Source organism: Centruroides sculpturatus, unplaced genomic scaffold (assembly GCF_000671375.1).
Source record: "Centruroides sculpturatus isolate CEXI.00-Female unplaced genomic scaffold, Cexi_2.0 scaffold186, whole genome shotgun sequence".
NCBI lineage: Eukaryota > Metazoa > Arthropoda > Arachnida > Scorpiones > Buthidae > Centruroides > Centruroides sculpturatus.
The window spans coordinates 532619-556627 of NW_019384354.1; the positions used below are offsets into that span (position 1 = coordinate 532619).

The window sequence follows — 24009 nt, forward strand, 5'->3', positions numbered from 1 at the left end:
TTATTGGTTTTGATCAGCTGTTTCAAAACTGTGGTCTGTGGATTCCTGAGTGTCCCTGAGATATTTGTTGGGGGTCTGAAAACCCATTTTATGAAAATGCTATTATTTTACTACTGAGCAAATATTTAAAATTATTATTTAAAGCTATATTAAACTTGAAATATGATACATTTGCATATACACTGTATACTACTAGTTCTAAACCTGATGATTGTTAAAAATGGAGGAAAACACCTGTTTTTTGTTTAATTAAATCTAATTCATGCTAGTTGGCAGTAATTACACATTTTTATGCTTTATATTAGTAGTTTCATGGAGATTGTGATTATTAATTAATGACTGAAAGGTAACAGCTGATAATAAGGGTCTGCCAAACTATATATTTTATTAAAAAAAGTCTGTAACCTTAGAAACTTTGTAAGGAACCACTGGTTTAGATTTAAATGAAATTATCTTCCACACATCAAAACCTAAAATTTTGAATTTTACGTTTTGACATGTGGAAAGACAATATCAATAAGTGTAAAATAATTATTATGTAAAAAATTTCTTTTGAAGGCATCTAAATATTATTTTATTTTTATTTTAGTTTGAAATGTTTTATAACATAGAACTTATCTGGAATTTATGTGAGATTTTGTTCATTGACATCATGCAACCAGGTAAGCACATAATTTTTGTAAATTAACAGTTTTAAAGATAACTGAACATCTGAAAGTCGTTCATAATTTCTACAATAACATATCATACTAAAATTTTAAAATTAAAAATTTTGTGTTTAATTAATTAATTTAAATTATGAATATAAAAATTATATCAGCAATATATATCTGAAGAGGGCACACAGATGGCTGAAATATGTAAAGTTTTTTGTGAACACAATTAATTTTCATCTGTTATTACAAGTTTTTGTGATTGATGGTAAACAGGAAATGATATTGTTGTATTTTTCGTAAATTTAAATAAGAATTTTATATTAACAAATTTATCTATTATTCTTTTTAAATAATTCATACATTGTTTAATATTTTAGGGAATTATTTCTTTAAATATTAACAATTAAGCATTGCAGGTCTTATTCTTCAGCAGTTATTACAATGGATTCGATTTCATTTCCATGATGATGACAGTTCTTCGGAAATCATGGACTATGATACACCAGAAAATCACCCATCATTTTGGAAAATAGTAAGTAAATGCTTCACTTGTAAAAATTTGGTGATATTATTTATAGTATGAAATTGGAACAACGCATTAATATAACTTTGAAATATGATATAACATTATCTTATGCTCTGATTCATTTAATAATAATTCAGAATAGGCATTAATCTGTTAATTAATTTGTAATGTTGATTTTGTTATAAAAATATGTTTATTTTCTCAATTTTAGTTTTTAAATATATTATTTTTATAAATGTTAAATTACGAGATAAAAATAAAATTTATTCTGTATTAATAATGCCAAGCGCTACTAACTACTTAATTTAAATATGATCAAATCAACTCAAATTAATAATTAGAGTATCCTTTGGCAATAATATTTAATTAGCGAAGTATAGAAAGCGGATCAATATCTTAAGTTGCAAATCTATTTAGACAATACAATGCTATTCCTAATTTTATCAATAATTTACACCATATATATATATATATATATATATTTCCTTCATTATTAATGGNATATATTAAATGGAAAATTAGATGAAGCTAGAAGAATGTTGAAAATTCATACTCAGTCATCACAAGATAGTTTTTGCCTTATGGATGAATTATTGAGGAAAATGCCTCTATTTAAAGTAAGTATTAATTTATATATTTGTTATTGTTGTTTACATTGATTGCTTTTTTAAATGTTGACTTTTGAAATATTTTAACAATATTAATGGACAAAAGATCAATTGTTTATCTTGGTTAATGTAGATTATAGTTCAATATAATAGGACAAACTTTGAGTATTTTCTTCTATAAGGGGTCTATTGTATCACCTTAAACAAATAATAAGTTTTCAAAAATTTACAATAAAAATAAGTATAGATGCACAGATTAGGTTACTACAGATGGCTAGCCAAAGACCGTAGACGTCTTTTTACATGTAGTCATGAGACAGTGATATTTTCTCAGACAAGCAGTGAACTTACTTAAATCATCTGACATGATTCAAATAATTTTAGGCATGCTTCATTGCTTAAAATTTTAAATAGCTAAGATTTATTAAAAACTAACGAATGAGCCCAGCATTGCTTGGGCAAAAAATAATAATAAACATTAAGTTTATTAGATTATTTTGTATTTCTAACTCTTGTATTATGTATATCTTGTATTTGATTTATAATTACAAAAGTTGTCTTATGTAAGGGTTTATCACACTGAGTGACCAGTCTAACATATTTGAAAAATTCTTTAAATTGTACAGTAGAGGAATAAAGAATTTTTTAAATGTGTTAGACTGGTCACTCGGTGTGATAAACCTTTATAGTTATATAAATCAAATCCTATAATATAACAAACATTAAAATGAAACTAATATAAAGAGTTTGGTTATTTCAGTCTACCATTGTCACGTTTATTGTGATACTGAGATGCTACAAAATGGCACAATTTTATTGGTCAAGTAGACAAGAATTGAAAATACGATATCTCAAAAAATTTAAGATATATATTTTTTTCCTAATTTTAACTCTAAGAAACTGTACCATTCACAGCTGAATATCAAACAGTAATCTGCCAACTATTCAAAAAAAAAAAAGAACCAAATATTTAAACTCTTTATCCTCGAAAACCACTTAAAACTTATTTTGTGCTTGCATATTATGTAGTTTTCCTATTCGAATGCCACCATATTGTTGGATACGATAGGAAGAAGGGGGTTGAAGTAATTTGAGCAAAAGTAGTCATTGACCTTCTCCCAGAAGAGAGCATGGTCAATGATTACTAATTAATACCAGTCTACTATTAATATTTGAAAAGTGATTCATGTTGGGTAAGTTGTGATGGCCCTACATGTGATCGAAGTTGCTAACTTTAATGTCTGAAAGACTTCATACGACTTGTTTAAATAAAAATAATCTTGAAAAATGCATAAATAATTGCTTTTATGTGATAATAAAGTGTTTATATTTTTCAACAGATTGTATAAATTACATGGAAAGTATGTCCTTGTAAATATTGCATTTATTGTAAAATTATTGGAAATTATAAATTCCTACTGCCATCCTTCCTTAATCTCAAGAAAGGAGTTAGACAGATGAAAGTCTCAAGACCAGATGTGGAAAGCTTAGATTCAGGAGGTTCAGATTAACTATATATGAAATTTTGGTTTGGAATAGAAGTCACATTACTTTGATTCAAAATTTTCCCCTGAATGGAGTTAGATAGATGATTAACACAACTCTATTGCTAACAGGAAAAGTATGATATACAGAGCAAGACAATGCTAAAAGAATTGAGAACATTGTGATGAAAAGTTGCAGCCTGGCATTGTGACATTGTCACAATGAATAATGGCTTGTTAGAATTAGTTTGATTTATTTGGTTATGGCAACACAACACATGAGCAATGTGCCAAGGGGATGCATTCCAGGAAGACTTTTATGTAAAGCTGGACCCTATTTACATGTTACTAATATGAAACCCATAAAATGCCATGTGGCCTTTGGCCATACCTGAACTCATGACTAACTAAACTACATGCTACCTGTTGCAGTAATGATATAGCACATTTATTTTGTGCTATATCATTGTCGCAGTAATTAAGTGAATATAATATATATTTTTTAAGATTATATTCTTTTTTATAAGAATTATATTTAGTTTATGATTTTGTTAAATTTTTTGCCAATAGATGATGTTATGTGTAAATCAGAAATTGAATGTAGATAGAAATTAATTGATTTATAAAAATCCAATAGATATTTTGGAGGTTTGATGTATGATGATATCTAAGTTAGAAGTATGCAACTGTAACCATCGAATTTCATAGTAATTGGTCGAACAGCCTATAAGTGTATAGCAAACATACAAACAAACAAACATCCTCATTTATATACAGGTAGCCCTCGGTTTACACCGTAGTTCCATTCCTACAAAAGCTGGTGTAAATCGAATTGGCGTAAAATGAACCCACATTTACAGTGAGGTATAGGGTTAGGTTCTACATAAGTGAAAAATAAGCAAATAATTTTGTTTATTAATACAATATAATACAAAATACATATAAATTTTTAATTTTTAAAATGTATTTTATCATAAAATAAAGTGAAATGTTTTTATTAAAAAATTTTAGTTTCGGATCTCTTACATTTTTCGGAAAAAAGTATCCATCTTTAATTGTTTACATTTTTGTTTTCTTTCATTGAGAATTTCGGAATATGGTCGAATGGATGCGATGATGCTTCTTTTTACATTTGCACTTCGCTCCCAATCATTGTCTAACTCACAAAGTTCATCCGTCAAACTTTCCATAGTTGAAAGGATACGTTAACCCGACGTAGAGCTACAGACGAGCGGAGACACTGATTGGTCGACCACCGGTCGCCGTAGCGCATATATAAGGTCAGTTTGAGCGGGAAAATTCAAGGTGGCTAAGGAGAGATAGATATCGTCTGGCTAATAAAAAAGTATCGTCTGGCCAACGAGAAGTAGATTTGTCTCACTAACGATAGTTTGTGATCGCCGGAAGTGCTACTGCGTCGTAAGGTGTTTTCCTGAACGAACTGATACGGGATACATTCATTGGCGCTATGGATTCGGACGCCATTTATTGGACTATTAAGTTTAATATCTTGACTCGTGGGTACCTAAACGTTTAGTATTTTAATATTAATTTAATGCAAATGTATACATACCCAATAATATTAAACAGAAAAAATAAATATATTCAATAAAAATCTTTGTTTTAATGAATGTACAATGTCATGGCTCTGTAAATATGTCAATACTGAAATGAAAATCAGTCTAGCATAGGGAAAATCGGGGAATTACACTGCAAAATGCAAATTGTGCAGCGGCATTATTGTGAATTGACATAAATTGAGCCAGCGTAAACTGAGGGCTACCTGTATATAGATAAATACATATTTTAACTTGTTAGTACATTCATTAATCGTGGAAATCATTGAAATCATAGAGAAGTTTTATTTTTCAAAAAAAGTATTTATAATACAATGAAAAAATCATAACACACTTAAAAACATTTTTATTTTATCAATTCACATTAAAAGTCTTAACATAATTTGTAATAATTAGGAACATCAGAAATTGACACAATGGAATTTTCAGAATTAGTCTTGCAAAATTCAATATGGCAACTTTTTTTGTATACCAAAGAAATTGGATTATTATTACATAAATTTTTCTTGAAACTTTTTGTTTTTTTAATTGTTGTGTTCTTAATTTAATAAATTACATACATTTTTTTAAAATGTATGAAACATAACTGTTATCTTAAATTATTTCCTTTTTTTATATATTGTCAGTTTATGCAATAATTGATGATATGTAAAAAATAACAACTGATTAATAAACACAAAAGATCTTAACTGCTTGAAAACTCAAGTCAAAATGAACATTTCAACTGATTGGCAGTGATGGTGCATTTAAAACATCTAGTAGTCGGCTATCTATATTAATTAATCTAATCTATGGTATCAATGTCACTAACAAATTACATAATGTGCAAACTTCAAATGTCTACAGATAAGTGTCTATTTGGAGTGTGTTCATTTTTGTCATTTTGGAATTTGTTAGTCATATCTATACACATTTTTAATGTTAATTTTTTATCAATTTTTAATAATAATTGTGACATGCCCTATATGTTTTAATTGAATTATAAATATATACCAACAGTCAGAGAGACCACTTGTTGGAAAAAATTTCATTATGATTTTTAAGTCAAAAACTGTTCCTGAAGAGAAACATAGCAATTTGATTTTCTATAGGATGTTATAAATCAGTGTTTCTCAACGGGGGCAATATCGCCCCCATGTGGGCGTTTTTCCATGTTGAGGGGGCGATTAGTAACAATTTATATTTTGGGGGCTAAAAACAATTTTCTGGGCGATATAGTAAAACATTGTATTAAGAATAATTAGATATTTTATTTGTTATATCATACAATAGTTAAATAAATAACATTATACTAGTCACTTGTCTATTCAGTGCAGTACGAATTTGGCATTAGCCTTGACCCTTGGCATCAGAATTTTGAAGTGAAGGGGGTGATACTACATAATGGTTTTATTGAAGGGGGTGACGATTCATTAGAGGTTGAGAAACACTGTTATAAATGATAAAGCTTGGAGGATCATTCAGATAAAAAGATTTATTGATTTATAGGGAAAAAATCCTAAATTTAACTAGACAAGTTTGAAGAAATGTAGTTAACATCGAGAATTTTGACTGAAGGCATGTATTAAAGATTGTAGAAAAGTGCTTAATAGACCAACTGCAGCCATTGATACACAATTTATGAAAACAGAAAACATAGGAGTGGTAACTGCCTTTCATTTCTTTTTTCTCTTTTCCTCCTCCTCATGATGTTGAAAAGAGGCATAGAATAAAAACAGATGATCCTAGAAATTAATGTAGTGAAGAACACTTCTTTAGTATTTTCTGTTGCTTTTTTTTTTAAAGATCTCTGTAAAAAGAAAGTGAAAAAACAAGATCAAGAACTTTGGATTTGAGTAAGAACAAACTATGAAAATCAATGATTAATATCTATAGGATAGCTAATGTAGATTACAAAATTAAATTTACTGTCTAATGCCTAATATACTGTACTATTCAGATAATTTCAATTTTCAACATAATTTTTTCATCTTGACATTAATGAGTTGGTCTCTTAGTCAAATCTTGAATATGATTTTCTCAGGGAAGAACATGTTGCTGAAATGTTAGCTTTGGAATCCTTTATGACTTCATTATGATAAGATAGAGTTTTATAGGAGAAATATAATACAATTATTAAAGATAAGTAATAAAGTACAAAGTAGAATGGGTAAATAGAAAACAAAAAATAATTTGCTTTATTATTATTCTGTAAATAATTTTTATGAAAAATTATAATTATGTATGACATTTTTAATGACACCTTGGCAATGCAACATTTTAATATCATAATAACGAATATTTTTATCAATAATTAATATAATATGGATAATTGCAAATCATTAAAATGTTCATATTAAAAGTAAAAATATTATTAAAACAAATTAATTTTAAAAAGTGATTAACTATTATTTGTATTTATTTGATATTATTAAAATCTTTTAGTCATCATTAAACCAGTCTGTTGTAGAAGTGGGATTTCGTTGGCGCCATTGGCAAGAACAGTGCGAAAAGCTACTTGCTACTGGAGAGTTTTCACATGAGTCAAATCTGGAAACTATTTGTAAGGTAAAGTTTACTGGTATTAAATTGTAATTTTTGATAGAACTGATAAAATATATTCAAATTTCTTTTCAAACAAGCTATAAATTCTTTTCTAGAAATTATTAAATTGTTTAAAATATATTGGAAAATTTCAGCCATTATATTAAAATGAGTATTGTATACAATAGAGTATTGTTTTATATAGGATTTATATATGTGGATTTTTTTGTAGATGGTGAATAGTTAGGTCACGATTACTAGAATATAAGGTTGGTTGAACTCTTTCAAAATCTGTCTAGAAATAAGCTCTTTCATCAGGGTGGCGCTATAAACAATTTAGGCCTATTTTCATCCATAGTATGTGGCACAATGCACTGATAGTGTTAAACTGTGAACATAGTATATACTGTATCGTGCATATATAATTTAAAGTGATATACACAAATTAAATGCGTTTTTATTGGATAATAAAACTGATTTTACACAGTTTAAATACAATTATATTATTTCTTATTAACACAAAATATCACATTCTTTTATTTTTTATTTTGTAGTTTTATTTAATCACACACTATATTTATTTGTTTTTTTTTAATTTTTTTATTTTATTTATATAGTAATATAGTTATGTTGTACAATATTCTATATTGTAAACCTTCATATTTTTAATTTTCTTTGATGTTCAAATGTTGATCTATCTGATAATGATTTGTGAAATAAGTTGAAATCATTAATGAAAATTAAAAGTTCCTCAGTAGATAAAATTTTATTCTATTAGTTACAATTTAGATAGTTTCCTAGCATTCTTATTGGCTATTGTGCTACTTATGGACTTATTAAATTCTCTTACAAAAAAATGAATTCTAGTGGTTACATAAAACTAATTGTATTTAATGAACTTTACATCTTAAAATGATTAAGGTCAAGTTGCTATTTGTTGCAATATAATAAAATATTCTAACAACAAATTTTTTATCTTCTACATGTTAAGAAATGTTTTTCACATAACAGTAGTAAATGTGGCAGCTATTTGGAAGAATGCAGGAGTCTTAGATATTTAGGCACATTGTAAAAAATAATAGGAATTGCATCCTGTATTGGTTGTAAATACTTTTAACATATGTTTTTTCCCTTAATAATTATATCATATGTCCTTAGGGCTATCCATAAATTGCAACTCACAAAGGAGTTCTTGGTGATTTTGAAGTCTCTTGGTGGAGAAATGGGATGCTGGAGAATTTAATTGTCACATTCCTGATCATAGATTGCGAGGGAGAGAGGAGTGTCACTCCTCTCTCCCTCGCAATCTACGATCCAATCTACCAAAGTTTTAGCGGTCACTCAACACAGGGTCTAAAACAAAAAGACAAATGCTTCGTCAAAGGGGATGCAGCCAGGACTGTATGGACACAGCTGCCATCCTCTCCAAAAGGAAAGAAAAGCACATTTTCTGTAATTTATGGGACAATTATTCAAGAAAGAGTGTAACCCTATCACAATTATGGACAGCAATGTCATTATCTAGATTATATATATACAGTAGAGCCTCGATTATCCGACTCAATTGGGGACTGGGGTTGGTCGGATAATTGAAAAGTCGGATAACCGAAAAGTATGAAAAAATCCATTACAGTAGAGTCTCGATTATCCGACCCAATTGGGGACTGGGGTTGGTCGGATAATTGAAAAGTCGGATAACCGAAAAGTATGAAAAAATCCATTATTAGTGTAGTATATTATTACATCCTATGTAATTAGTATATTAGTATATCGCTATTAACCTACTTCGCATTGAATTTTCATCGATGTCAAGCCTAACAAAAAATTTTTTAAATAATAATCGTCGCTATTATATTGTTAAAAATTAGAAAATTAAGCCTCATTTAAATACTGGCTCCCTTTCATGGTCGAATGAGTGTTGCCAGCTAAAACACGTAAAAATAATATTAAAGTAGCCAAGACATAGCCAAATATTGTAGTGCCACATCACTAGCGGACATTTGAAATTTGCCGACTAGGACGGTCGGATAATCGAGGCTCTACTGTATATATCTATTGTAATAATAGCTTTAGTGTTTTATTAAATGTGAATATTACTGTCAATTCATGTCAGTGTGAATCTGTGTTCGGTACTACTACACTCATGCAATCCTTTACATAACAAACATGCCATAACAGTAACCAATGTGGCCTAACTTGTTGGCAGTGCTGCCCTGGTGACAGAGTTTCTCTCTAGATGCTTTTTGAACACACTTCTTATGGGAGTTCTCTAACCTTATATTCTAGTAATTGTGGTTAGGTTAATTCTTGGATGCACAAGGATAATTTTTAGTATTTAGTCACACTTGCATTTTTATTATGAAGTTTATTGTGGAACCAAAAGTAATGGTGTAAAATTTAGAAGCAACTTTCTACAGCCTACCTTTGGGAAAAATTATCAAGATGAAACAAAAATTGGAGGTTTTTATATGGATGTTTTTTGTACATATACAACAAAAGTTGTATATGTACAAAAGCAAGTTATGTAAAAGTGAAACTGAAAATTGTCAGAATAAGAGGATGGCATCTGTGGTTCTTAGTTAAGCTGCTTGTGTATAAAATAACTGCTGAAGTTAATGCCATGAGTTCTAAAAGAAGTGCATGTAGTATTTTAAGAAAGTTTTACAATGCAACCGTAGATCACATGTTTTTTGTCAACAAAAGCATTGTATGATACATTAAAAAAAAAACAAGAAACTGAGGTCAGAGATGTAGTGTAAGCTGGTGGAGTTTGTAACAATACATTACAATACATGTGTTATGTGCGTGATAAAATGACATTGGAAATGGAGAATGCATTTTGTAATTTCCAATTGAAGAGAACCATGCTGTCAATGATTCCTTTCTTTATTTATTCTTTTAAAATAGAAAACAGAACCAATACATTACTTGATGCAATGACTATTAAGGTCATTGCTCATTGGTTCTATCTTCTATTTTAGAAGAATAAATTAAGGAAAATACATTGTTCATTTGGACTAAAGATCAACACAAGAAAAGTCTGCCTGTGAATTTTAGTATAGGTACTTATATAGGATTTAAGCAACTTTCTCAGTCAGCAGCATTGCAGACACTACTTTTGTTGCCAGCAAAGGTTGGTACCAGAACTTCCAAAAATAGTATTTACCAAAGAATGTAAATTACAAGGGAGACAAGAGAGTCCACTTCATTTCATCCTAATGCTCCTAAGGTCTTTCATGTGCAATGGAAGAAGCTTGTTGATAAAAATGAATATAAATCTGAACAGATTAACTATTGTAATTCACTGACAGTGATGTACAGTAGTTAATGATGATAGATTTATGAATACTGATATGAAAATATATTGTATTATACACAATCCAGTCACATTAATGTGACCACCCCTTACTGTCGACATCAATGTGAAATAACTAATGGTGGCACAGTAATAACACAGGTGGCAGGTAGCAACACATTGCAGTGGAGGGTATATGAAGGGTATCTAAGATAAGGGTATCATTGCAATCGTTGGTTGGCATAATGGATGTATGATGCAATTTATTCTATGTCCAAAAGGGCATGATCATTGGCTTCATTGGGCCAAGGGTGGAAGCATTTCCGAAATGGTTAATTTTGTAAACTGTTTGCATGCCACCGTGGTAAAAGTATACCATGTATGGCAAAATGGCACTATCCAAAATCAGTGACGTGGCAAATGTGGTGCACTGTGGGCCATAGACGACAGAGGTGAATGACGGCTGCAGAGATGTGTTTGGGCAAATAGACATGCACCCGTTGATCAACTGACCGTCCAGATGAACCAAGGAGCTACAAAAAGTGTCTCCTCAACGACAGTTCAGTGAACGTTGCTGCGTATCAGCCTCCGCAGCAGATGCATGGTTAAAGCACCTATGCTGACTTCTGTTCATTGGCGACAAAGGCTAGAATTTGCACGCCAGTATGGCAACTGGAGTCCATTGAGTGGTGACAGGTGGCTTTTTCCGATGAATCATGTTTTATGCTCCATCGGACAGATGGATGTTGGTGTATACAGTGTAAGGCACCTGAAAGCAAACACCCTGCAACAATTGCCACAAGGGTCCAAGCTGGAGGAGGGAGCATTATGGTCTGGGGAATGTTTTTGTGGCATTCTCCAGGTGCACTCATCATTGTGGAAGGCACGATGGATCAACAGAAGTACACATCTGTCCTTGCGGACCATTCTGGCTTTTGACAAGTGGTCACATTAATGTGACTGGACTGTGTAATTAAGTGATCATCAGTTTTATTTCATAAATGTTGTGTTTCATTGATCTGTTTAATTATTTCAAATTATTGTTTAATGCTACAAGAATTAAAATTGATTTTGATTTGAACAGATATTTTTGAATCTAAATTTTTGTATTTTTAATTATTTAGATTCTCTGTGGAAATAAGAAGATATTTGAAGAGCTTAAGTAAAAAGATTTGAAATTTTTATTTAATAATTTATTTGTCTTTTCATATGTTAAATTTTTAAAATTTACTATTAAATAATTATTAATTAATTATTTAATTAGTTTTTAATAAAATAATAAATTAGAGATATAATTGGAAACAATCTACATGATATTTTTTTGTAACTTTAATGATGGTTAAGTTATTCAATAATATAATTTAATAAATAATTTATTTCTGTGCAAATGATTGTCTTGCCATGCATTTTTATGCAATAGAACAATTATTCAACTCTTTTCCAATTTGCACATTCCTAAACTTTCATAAATTGAAGATAAAGTATGTTGTAAAATGGTTTTCAATAGTTCATAGTACATAATCATTGATTTTTACTAATTTGCAGTTTAAGTTCTGTACCATTTATTTTAGTAATACAGACATGTAAAAAAGAAAAATTAAATTAAAGTAACTGAACTCAGACCTTCAAAAATTATAAAATAATGTAAAGTTTGTAAAAATAAATAAATAAATAAAATTAGCAGCTTAAAATTTATAGACTTGGGTCTAGAAAATTTTGAACCATCTATTTATGAACTCTTTTTAAACTGAAAAATTGCTGATTTAGAATTAAATTTGGTAGCCATTACAATTTTTTTTTTGTTTTTGCATCTCCTGGAAGTGCTTTGTGTACCATAAGTTGAAAACCCTGAAATAGGTAGATAAATACAAATAAATACAAATACAAATAAAAACAGCAAGTTGATTGTATTTTTTATTTATTTAAAAACAGTATTTTGTTTATGATACCTATTATGTGAATGGTTTTTATTAGAAGATAGTGATATTTTTTCCTAAACACTTAAAACTTTATCATTATAAAAGACTTATATATATATTTTGTTATAAAGAAATAACTTTTTTCAGTAGACAATACATACAAGATGTATCTTTTATACAATTAGTCCTTTCTCACGCAGATTAGGGATAAGACATAGATATATAATTTACTTTTGATATGAGTAATATATTTTAAATTAAGCCTTCATTAAATTTCTACTAACATCTTTTAATTCATAACACTATACTTTGTTTTATTGATTATATATTATTTATGATATTCAATAATTTAAGGTTAATTAATATTTAATTCAATTTTAGAGAGTTGTGTGGAAACTGGTATCAGATGATGGTATCAAGATTGTTGTATTCTGATCCGTGTTTAACTGTCAATTCACTTTCTGATGTTGCTAAAGTAAGGCATTTTGCTAAAATATTTTAAATGTGTTTTAAATAATTAATGATATTCATAGAGTAAAACATATAAAGTTACAGTATTTATTTATTTATTACAATGCAACTGCATAAACTTTAACATGCAGAATATTATGTAGAGCTTATACAAATATTTTAATCTTAATATAATATAATTATCCCAAATGCTTTTAGATTTCAGGAACCCATCTTCAAAATACAAAACAAGTAGAAAATTAACATTTAACTTTAATGAAATCAAACAGAACAGATCAGTTTAAATTTAAAAAATTCTGTTATCACAATAAACTTACATAATATGAATCTAAATAGTAATTTTATATGTAAAATTTAAATATCTAGTTTTAAGAAAGTTATATCAAAGTGTGGAAGTTCTTTTCATATTTGTTATTTAGATAGCTGTGTATAAAGATCTTGTGTATATCCTTAAATGCTCTACAGTTAATACACTACTTTCCCAAATATAAGTTGACCTTTTATTAATTTTTTTTGCATACAAAAAATCAGAAATTTGCGTTAAAAAATTTGTAAAGTCATTGAAACAATACTTTTTCACTTTCATTTTCATTAGAACTTTCATTGTCATTATTCCTGTTTCCTATTTCATTGCCATCTTCAGCTTCCTTGAACTGTACATTGTCATCTGTTCTGTCCAGCTGTTAGTAACACATTTCTTAAAGCTCTTTGTAATTGTGTCTTCACCAATTCACCAACAGTCTTTCATAATTCTGCTCTTCTAACTTGTACATGAATATGGAATATTTTTGTTACTTTTTATCTATTCAATTGGTTATGAAAATTATTTGTGCACAATTACATTTCTTTCTTTTCAAAATTGCTTTACTTAGAAATAAATTTTTGTTTTCTTTTTTAATTTGTATTCATTTGAACTCAAAATTTTAGTTCCACAGTTATGTAGATATTAACCATTTGCATTCCAAGAATTTTTTAATATGAGTGACTTACAACTATAAGAAATTTTTGATTTGAATTCAGAAAGTCTTTTACTTAATATTTGGACTTGATAATAGATTTACATTTGCACTCTGAGAATTTTTTTACATTTTTTACATATGATCAACAACTGTTCTTTGGCATATCCTCATTTTCTGTGATGTTGTATCATTCCCATTCTACAGAAACACTTCCATTATTTTTGGTGTCACTATCAATAACTATTTTCTTCTTTACTCCTTTTTTGTACCATTATGCTATTATCATTACTATTGCTCTTAGTATTATAATTTATATTATTCTCTACTACTATAATACCACTCAAATTGTCTCTATCTAGTTTAAAATCAAATCCATCTTCAGTATTTTCAAAATCTTAACAATAAGGTTTTCTTTTTACCATTTCATATTAATGACCTCAATTGGTCAAATCAACATATTAATGACAACAATTGGTCAAATCAACAAGTACATGTGATTTTATCATCACATGTGCCTGTAATGTTGACACATGTTATCATAGTGATTTCAGCAGACTTGTTGCAATAATAGTGATTTCACTACTATAGCAACATACTATTGATATTGCTGTAGTGGTGTTTGTGAAGTTTTGATGTGCATACTGCTGTGCATATTGCTGTATGTATGTTGCTGTAGTGATTGTGCACTCCCATTGGAGTTGTTGTATATACTATCTTCTATATACATTATTGTAAAATAATATACATGCTCATTTACATGAAAGACATCGGCCGTACACAAGGTGTTTAGCCAGCAGAAAAGAGGGTAAGAGAAAGGGGGGTAGAAGGAGGGACAGGAGATAGATAGGTAGGATCTCTCTGAACAGTGTATGTATGGCTACTATATCCTCTATGTTTGTTGTATACATGTACAGAACTTTCTTCTAGTTTAACTTATGTGTATCCTTTTATATCAATGATTTAATATAAAATAGCATTATAATATCAGTAACAGAAGAGCAGTAATTATCTTACTTTCTTAAATTGCAGTTTGATATATAAAATTTAAAAGTTTTGTTTTTCAGGAATGTATTGACATATGTGTTGGCATTAATGGCTTATCACAAGTAGATAAAATACTTTTAGCAGTTTTAGAATTTGATCTAGGACAAGTAATGAGAGAATGCTGGTAATTATTTCTTATATTTGCATATATTTTTTTTTTATTAAATAAAAATTTATTTTATTTTTCATTTTTTTTAGCAATTTAAATGATAACTGGTGGTTTGTTACTCATTTGACTGATCTGCTATATCATTGTGGATATTTAGAGCAAATTAAGTAAGAAATTTTGTTGTTGAAGTTAAAAAACATGATTTTATCTATAAATTATGAAAATTTAATTCTTATTTTTTTCATTTTGCATGCTGAAGGTCATGAATTTTTTTCTAATCATTTAAAAAATTAAAAAATATTCTGTAGAAGTATAAATTTCATTTTAAAAATTTTGTAAATATTATAAAAATGTTGTTTTTACATATTTTTAACAATATGGCTAAATTGAAATTTTCAATATTTTGACTTAAAAAATAGATTTATGTTGTTTTCAAAAAATCAGATTAATTTTTAATAATAGATTTTATTTTCTAATGGAGAAAATCTGTTTTTTAATTTACTAATTTAGGACTAGAAAATAGCTTCAGTATGCTATATGCTATGTCCAGAATAGGTTGTTTTTATCTATATATTGTAGTTTTTATATAAAATTATACATTTATATCATAATAGTTTACAATATAAATATATAACATAATTACATTTATACACTATTACATAATATAAATATATTTTATACATATATTATGTAATAGTTGATTGAAACCACTTAGTTTATATCTTAACAATATAAAAATATATTTAAATTAATCAATATTTGTTTAGCTTTAGATTCAATTATATTTATGTATTTTCGAGTAATATTTTAAAAAATTTATTTATATTTAAAATTTTTAAAGTGGATAAGAAAAAGCTTAAAATTGTTTTTACTTAACTCGTGGAAAATCATAATTATATCTATATAAAAATCATTCATTTTTTGACATTTAGGTTTTTATCATTCTTAATAAATTTTATATTTAAAATAAAACATTATTGTTTCCAGAAATTTGTTAAAAAAAATTTCGTATTGTGAGACTAGTGATGATGAATTTTCTTCATATAACAGTGGTCAAATATAAACCACTGTTATATGAACAAATTTATAAATCTAAATTTTGGATTAAAAAATTATTTTTTTACTAAACTCAGTGATACAATCTAATCTAATAATTATAAGAAGTACAGAAACCTTTAACCTGTTGCAATTTAAACCATCTAAAAATACCAATATGCACTATATGTATAACAAACAATTTATTGTATATGGTGTGTCAACATACATAGTTTTGTTTTCACACATTCAATTTTTGTTAGCAGTTTATATTTTAATAAAGACACAGAAACAGTTTTCTCTTTTGAAACCAATAGTTGACTGACTTTATTGTCTTTTTTTTTCTGCTGGGCAGGGACTTACATATTGTTCTCATTAAGTTTAGTTACATCCAATACAGTAAAACTTCTCTAACTCAATTGTTTGTAACTCAAATGTTTCTTTATTTCAAAGAAAATGAAGCACTCAGTAAGTCTCAATGGAATAGCAGGACTTAATGTTTCCAACTTGAATTTTAATATTTATTCTATCCAAAGTGATCCTATTTATTGGATTTCCATGAAATTTTCAGACAGTTAGTTGTATTTATTGTCTAACATCCATTTATAGACAATAGTCCAGTCCAAAGGGGACTTCTTGCTTTGTATCGACAAGATGTATCTGCTAAACTGTTCAGTTCCATTAGTTACATTGAACATTTTGCTAAAAGGCATTACAAGGGCTATTTAAAACAGAAAAAAAAAACTCAAAGATTCTTTATATAATGCAACAGAGGTAAAAATACAAATGAATTCAGAATCTATTTTCTATTTATTCAGAATTTTTCACTCTTGTTTTTTCCTGCTTATTGGAGTTTCAAGTTAAAAAAGTTTTACTATATAAGTACATGTCACATATATTCATACATACATCAAAATTTTAATCTAAATTAATTTAAATGTGATTTGATTAATTTTATGTTCCATTAACAAATAAGTTTGTGTATATACTTTACATATTTAATTTTAAACTTTACTGATTACTCTACTGAAAACAATTATTTTAAAAATTTTGCAGAATGGATTTCGACATTTATTATAAATTTGTTTTTTACATAGAGTATTATAAAAGCAATAAAGAAAGGACAATAAACAAAAACAGATTGTTTTAGCAAAATTGTGTTTATCTTAAAATATTTTATTTTTTAAGAGTTATAATTTATGTTATGACATACTTATCCTGTTTTAAATTAATTTTTTTTTTTTAAATCTGATTTTTTTCTATTTTTAGTTATGGAACAAGATTAAGAGAATTCTATATAATTGACTATGCTGGATCATTAATGTCTCATAAAAGGTAAATTATATGTTTGATTACTTATACAGCAACAAAAAAAGTGATTAAAAAATATTTTACACCTGAAGATACAATAGTTAAATTTAATGTGATCCTGGAGTACAGTGGAACCCTGGTTAACGAACTTAATCCGTTCCATGACTCCGTTCGTTAACTGAATTGTTCATTAACCGAAGCAATTTTTCCCATAGAAATTAATGTAAATGCAATTAATCCGTTCTAGTCTCTGAAATTTTTGTCATTTTATTTGTAATATACAGTAATTTTCTTTGATGAAAATGTAGAAAAACGTAGTATCTATCATTACAGCAACAAACGTGTAAACTTTGTTTAATAAAATAGCACTGTACATACCTTTGTTTGTTGTAGTTGGTGGCAGAAAAGTGGAGATATACGAACCTTAATGCTTAGAGGGGGAATCCCCTCCAAAAAAATAACGGGTAGCGCTTCATTGGAATATTCTTCGAGTCGAAGTATCTTTCGGTAAAAAAACCCACCAGTGGCTAAGTGGTATTCCTTGAACACGGGGAGTTCGTTCGTGGGTTCGCACCATGCGCTCAGACGGGCTGGCCACGTGGAGTTTTCCGGGATTTCTCCACGTCTGTAACACCTAAATAGGGGCCAGTTTCCCTTAAAAATACCTCCCAGAAGGCATTCCCTCTAGTCAGATCGCCCAAGTGTTGCGTTGACAACTTAACAAAGAAACAAACTCTTTCCGTAAGGAACAAGAAATTGATCTAAAGTTGATTGTCTTACTCTTTTAATCAAAATTTTTCTCAAATGCGATAGCGCATTGTCGTTTATATTGCGTTGTCGTTTTCTATTGCCACTATGACTTTTTTCTTTCTTGGATGCCATATTGATTAAATATATAAATCACAAAACTGAAAAAAGAAGTATAGCACAAACACTCGGAAAAGCAATGCTTAACTCGCGCATGCCTAACACCAACTAAAATTTGACACAAAATACCGTTACGTTCGTTATCCGAATTTTGTTCGTTATCCGAGACAAAATTTTTGCAAAATAAAAGTTCGTTAACCGATTTGGTCGTTAACCAGGACGTTCGTTAACCGGGGTTCCACTGTATATTCCTCCCACAGAAAACACCTAAAATAGTTTATATCTGTTTTGCATCTGAATTATTGTCTTCTTGTAGAGTTTACAGAACTAAAGAGGCTCTTAGAACTGAAATTATTAGAATATAAGTAAAGAAATTAACAAAATTTATAAAGAAAAATGGATTAATACTAAAGAAAAACAATTTATATTGGATCCATCAAACAGCATAACACCTAATTTAAAAATTAGATTTAAAACCCATAAACTTGGTGAAAAATATCAACCACTTGTAGATTTTCGAACTCCATTTTGTATAATTTAGAAAAATTTCTCAAAAAGAAATTACAGGATATCCCATATTCACAATATATAATTACGTCAGCAGATGAGTTAATTAGCAGAATATTAAAAGTAAAGTTTAAACCTACCTATAAATTATTAAGTCTAGATGTAATTTCAATGCATCCCAATATAGAATAGAAAATGTTGAAGAAAGTTTACAAGCACTAGATATACAAAGCTGGATTAAAAACTAGGTAAATTAATCTATTACAGCAATTATTTTAAAATAGATAAAGATTATTTCTGCCAAAAAGACAGAAGTAGCGTGAACTCCATCATAGGAACTAAACTTTCTGAAATCTGTATGAGTTCAATAGACAATACACTAGCTACAGGGTTCCTGTGCATATGGAAAGTCAAGGAATGTCATATATTTTTGTTAGTGTTTAGAAAAGGTCATGGAAAGTCAGGAAATTTGTTAAAAATTGTCAAAAAGTCAGGGAATTTGTTTCCTTGTTGCCTTGTTGATTTTGTTTACTGAGAGTATGGCTGACCAAGTGTAGCTGTTTCAAGGCTGCAAGAAGTATTGTGGTACAATGCAACTTGTGAAAAGGAGGTGCAGAATATTTTCAGGATCCAAAATTTCACTCAAACATACACAAAATATCTCCAAAATTATAGCGCACAAAATGTACAAGCATACAAAATATCAATCTTTATTTTCAAATTTTAAAATACTTTTAGATTTTAAAACTGCTGTATTAATTATGCAGTATTTAAGTTTGAGAGAAAAATCTAATACTCTTAATAATCTAATGTTAATAAAAATATTTTCGAAATATTTTATCTCTCCATCTCTCACAATTTACATTTTCAATTAAAAAATTTTCCCTGAAAGGAGTTAGATAGATGACTGGCACAACTCAATTGCTAAAGGAAAAGTATGATGTACAGGGGCAAGACACTACTAATTTGAAGGTGGAGAGCATATATTTTAGGCATCAATTTGAGGACAGTTGTTAATGAACTGATGAAAAAAAATGATAACAAAGAACCAAACATGATAAATAATACTATTTGAATTAATATTAAGTTATTTATCATTTTTCATTTTAATACTTTTGATCACATAACAAAACAATTTTTGATTTCTGAAACTTTTTTCCCAGTTTATTAATATTTTATTAAGTTTGAAAAAAGAAAAATGCCATTAATTATTATTAAAAAATTTTCCAAAGCCATGAAGTTTTAGTTATGANAGTGGAACCCTGGTTAACGAACTTAATCCGTTCCATGACTCCGTTCGTTAACTGAATTGTTCATTAACCGAAGCAATTTTTCCCATAGAAATTAATGTAAATGCAATTAATCCGTTCTAGTCTCTGAAATTTTTGTCATTTTATTTGTAATATACAGTAATTTTCTTTGATGAAAATGTAGAAAAACGTAGTATCTATCATTACAGCAACAAACGTGTAAACTTTGTTTAATAAAATAGCACTGTACATACCTTTGTTTGTTGTAGTTGGTGGCAGAAAAGTGGAGATATACGAACCTTAATGCTTAGAGGGGGAATCCCCTCCAAAAAAATAACGGGTAGCGCTTCATTGGAATANTATCAAAGAGAAACTAATTATATTTGTAATTTGTAAAAATGGCACAAAGTAATTTTCTAAAAGACAAACATGTTAAGTAATTAACTGCCCAATATAGATTAAATAAAAATTGCAAGTTTTTGTTGACACACTTAGAAAATTTAAGGTTTATTTTTTCTTCATACTTTTAAGTAACAAACTCCAGATTTTATATCTAAATATCTTAAAACTTTTACAACAATATCTAAGTTAAAATGATTATTAGTAATTTTCCAATGACTATCAGAATACTGTTCATTCATCAATCTCACTGCTATATTTAATTCTAATGAAGAAAAGCTAAATTCAAAGTGCTTTGTGGCATGTTAATACAATCTTCCTTATCACCAGATGATATTCTTTTACCGAAATCATTCCAACCTGTATTCATGTTCTCAATTTTTCACAGTTTTTGTACAACTCATCTCTTCTAAAAGAAAAAAAGCTTCTTATTGTGAATATTTCTGCCATATTTAAAAACTGAATTAATAAAGATTTTATTTTTGTTTTGATTTTAAAAATTAATTATAATAATAGTAATTTTTTGTTAATCTTATTTGTCATATAAGTTTTAAAAATTACATTTTGATAAAATGTAATTTTATATATAAAACTAATTTATTTATTTATTCATTCATTCATTAAGCTAGAAAATTAAATTATAATTTATTAATTTTTTAGACAATATCTAGAAATGTATTTGGAAAGGATCCCACTTTCAAATCATGCAAAAGTAATGAAAATATTAACAATTGCTAAGAATAGAAATATGCAACAGTTAGGTTGGTAAAATTTTATTAATGATTATTAAAGTAGCTAAGAAATTAAATAATATATGTATAAAAATTTAGTTTTTTATATTATATTTAATATAAAAATATTAAGAAGTAAGATAGCTTGTGAATGCATATCTTGTGATCTTGTGTTTGTATTGTAGCTTTCTTCCCAACTTAAAAAAAACAGAGGGAACATAATTGAAAAAGCTAACTACATTGATATTACTAGTTTAATTCAATAATATATTACTTGCTTAGTATTGGATTAAATTTATTAGCACTATATTGGCTTTTCTTTGTTACTAGACTTATTACACCATCATTCAGTACAAGACCAGCTTTAGAAATTCACATTTTATAAGGATGGTGTAATAAGCCTAGCAACAAAGAAAAGCCAATGTAGTGCTAATAAATTTAATACTAGTTTATAAAATTAAGCTTTAGATGAATAACATGATGCTGAATCATTTTCAGCATCGTGTTATTCTCTTTCTAAAGAATTTTTAGTTGTCTGAAATTTTCAAATTTACAGATAGAATACAATTTTTATAGAATATGAATGTAAATTCCTAGTCATCAGGAAGTAAATTTTGATTATATCTTTAGGATTAAAATACATGAAATTTATTTTTGACATATTTATCTCTAGTCAATCATCCAAATGGAATTCAGAAATTCATTTTATAGAATAAATTTGCTTGATATGAATTCTAATTATCATATTTTTTATCTATTTTAAATGAATATTACATTTTCTCTTCTTACTCTTAATACACGTACAAAAGTGGTAGTTTTCTGTACCTATTCATTTCTCACAGGTATTTTTCAGCAAATTGACTTACTTATCTGTAAAACTAAATAAAGTGCCAAATTATAAAGCTTTTTTGCTATATTGGCTTTTATGGTTTTCTTAAGTCATAAAAATATAGCTTTTATTGACTTTGTTTTTGTTAGTACAAATTTAATAAATAACAGTGGCTTAACATAAATTTGTCATAGAAACAATGTTATCAAAGAGAAACTAATTATATTTGTAATTTGTAAAAATGGCACAAAGTAATTTTCTAAAAGACAAACATGTTAAGTAATTAACTGCCCAATATAGATTAAATAAAAATTGCAAGTTTTTGTTGACACACTTAGAAAATTTAAGGTTTATTTTTTCTTCATACTTTTAAGTAACAAACTCCAGATTTTATATCTAAATATCTTAAAACTTTTACAACAATATCTAAGTTAAAATGATTATTAGTAATTTTCCAATGACTATCAGAATACTGTTCATTCATCAATCTCACTGCTATATTTAATTCTAATGAAGAAAAGCTAAATTCAAAGTGCTTTGTGGCATGTTAATACAATCTTCCTTATCACCAGATGATATTCTTTTACCGAAATCATTCCAACCTGTATTCATGTTCTCAATTTTTCACAGTTTTTGTACAACTCATCTCTTCTAAAAGAAAAAAAGCTTCTTATTGTGAATATTTCTGCCATATTTAAAAACTGAATTAATAAAGATTTTATTTTTGTTTTGATTTTAAAAATTAATTATAATACTGCTCACGTTGTTGTTTCGAATGGCTTTTTATTGAGTGGCAAGGGAGGTGAGCAAGTCAACAGGCATCTTTTCAGAGACAGGAGACAGGTTTAACAACTAAACAAAGCATTTATTAAAATAATGGAATGTTGGTAGATGACATATGGAGTGACATCATATATAGGAATAAAAGTACTGTACAATGTTACGTGATGCAGGATGATTGTAACTGTAATTGATGTAAGGTTACTAAGAAAAATGAAAACTATTATAGAGTACACCTGTGTAAGTTTATTTGTTTATTTAAATTTTACATGTTTTAATAACTGTAAAATAAAAACAGTTTTTCATTATCTGTAATCTGAGGAGGAATAGGTACAAACTCCAATCCGAAATGCATATAAATAAAGATCTGTGAATTAAAATTGTCTTTCGAGTGGTTCTTGACCTCTGCTGGATTGGAAGGACATAACAAATTTATTTATTTGCCTACAAACCTCTTTTTTAGCAGTTACAAAAATAAGAGATTGTATCCAGAAAGTATTGCTGATATTAGCTTAATATTAAACATTTTTATTTTGAAAATGATAAAAGAGTCCAAGTTATAACTCAGAAGACAACAATTCAAATGTGAAGGCAGATATCAACTGTTTTAATGTGTTCTATTTAGTTTCTTCCATTTTGAATTATGCAAAAGTAAAGTACAGCTATATACAGCTGTACTATATATAACTGTACTTTACTATATATATATATAACTACAGTAGCAGTACTTTGACTTACAAGATTTTTAGATACGAGTCATTTCTTGGCTGATTTTTTTTGCTTTGAGTTGAGAGATAAATTTTGGGTTATGAGCCAGCTTCAGATACCCCACTGCTAATTTGTGCAGCAAACCATACATTAAGAAAAATAAGATGGAAAAACTGCCATAATTTTGTTATTTTTGTTACTCTTCTAATGTCTGACAGACTAGATTATAGAAAAACGTGATTGAGTGATATAGTTCATTAATTCACTTCCATGCTGTGTGCAGAACCACCATCTCTCATTTCTAGAATTTTCCATTTTGTTCTTTCTTTATTTATGCAGCAAATACTGCAACATTTGCAAAACCAGTTTATTGCAGTACATTCTATTGTGTTTTTTACAATATTCGTTATTTATAAGTACA

General features: G+C 28.0%; 1 protein-coding gene across 1 annotated transcript in view; it reads left to right on the forward strand.

Annotated features, from left to right (window-relative positions):
• Positions 1 to 591: 591 nt before the first annotated feature.
• The window catches only part of LOC111639194 (nuclear pore complex protein Nup85-like), a 44118-nt gene continuing 20700 nt past the window's right edge, over positions 592 to 24009 (forward strand). Inside the window, exons 1-10 of the mRNA XM_023384994.1 lie at positions 592 to 662; positions 1073 to 1188; positions 1444 to 1452; positions 1683 to 1799; positions 7276 to 7398; positions 11794 to 11831; positions 12970 to 13063; positions 15083 to 15186; positions 15261 to 15338; positions 17476 to 17541. Coding sequence (XP_023240762.1) covers positions 596 to 662; positions 1073 to 1188; positions 1444 to 1452; positions 1683 to 1799; positions 7276 to 7398; positions 11794 to 11831; positions 12970 to 13063; positions 15083 to 15186; positions 15261 to 15338; positions 17476 to 17541 — 812 coding nt within the window. The 5' untranslated portion in view covers positions 592 to 595. The remainder of the gene's footprint in view (positions 663 to 1072; positions 1189 to 1443; positions 1453 to 1682; positions 1800 to 7275; positions 7399 to 11793; positions 11832 to 12969; positions 13064 to 15082; positions 15187 to 15260; positions 15339 to 17475; positions 17542 to 24009) is intronic.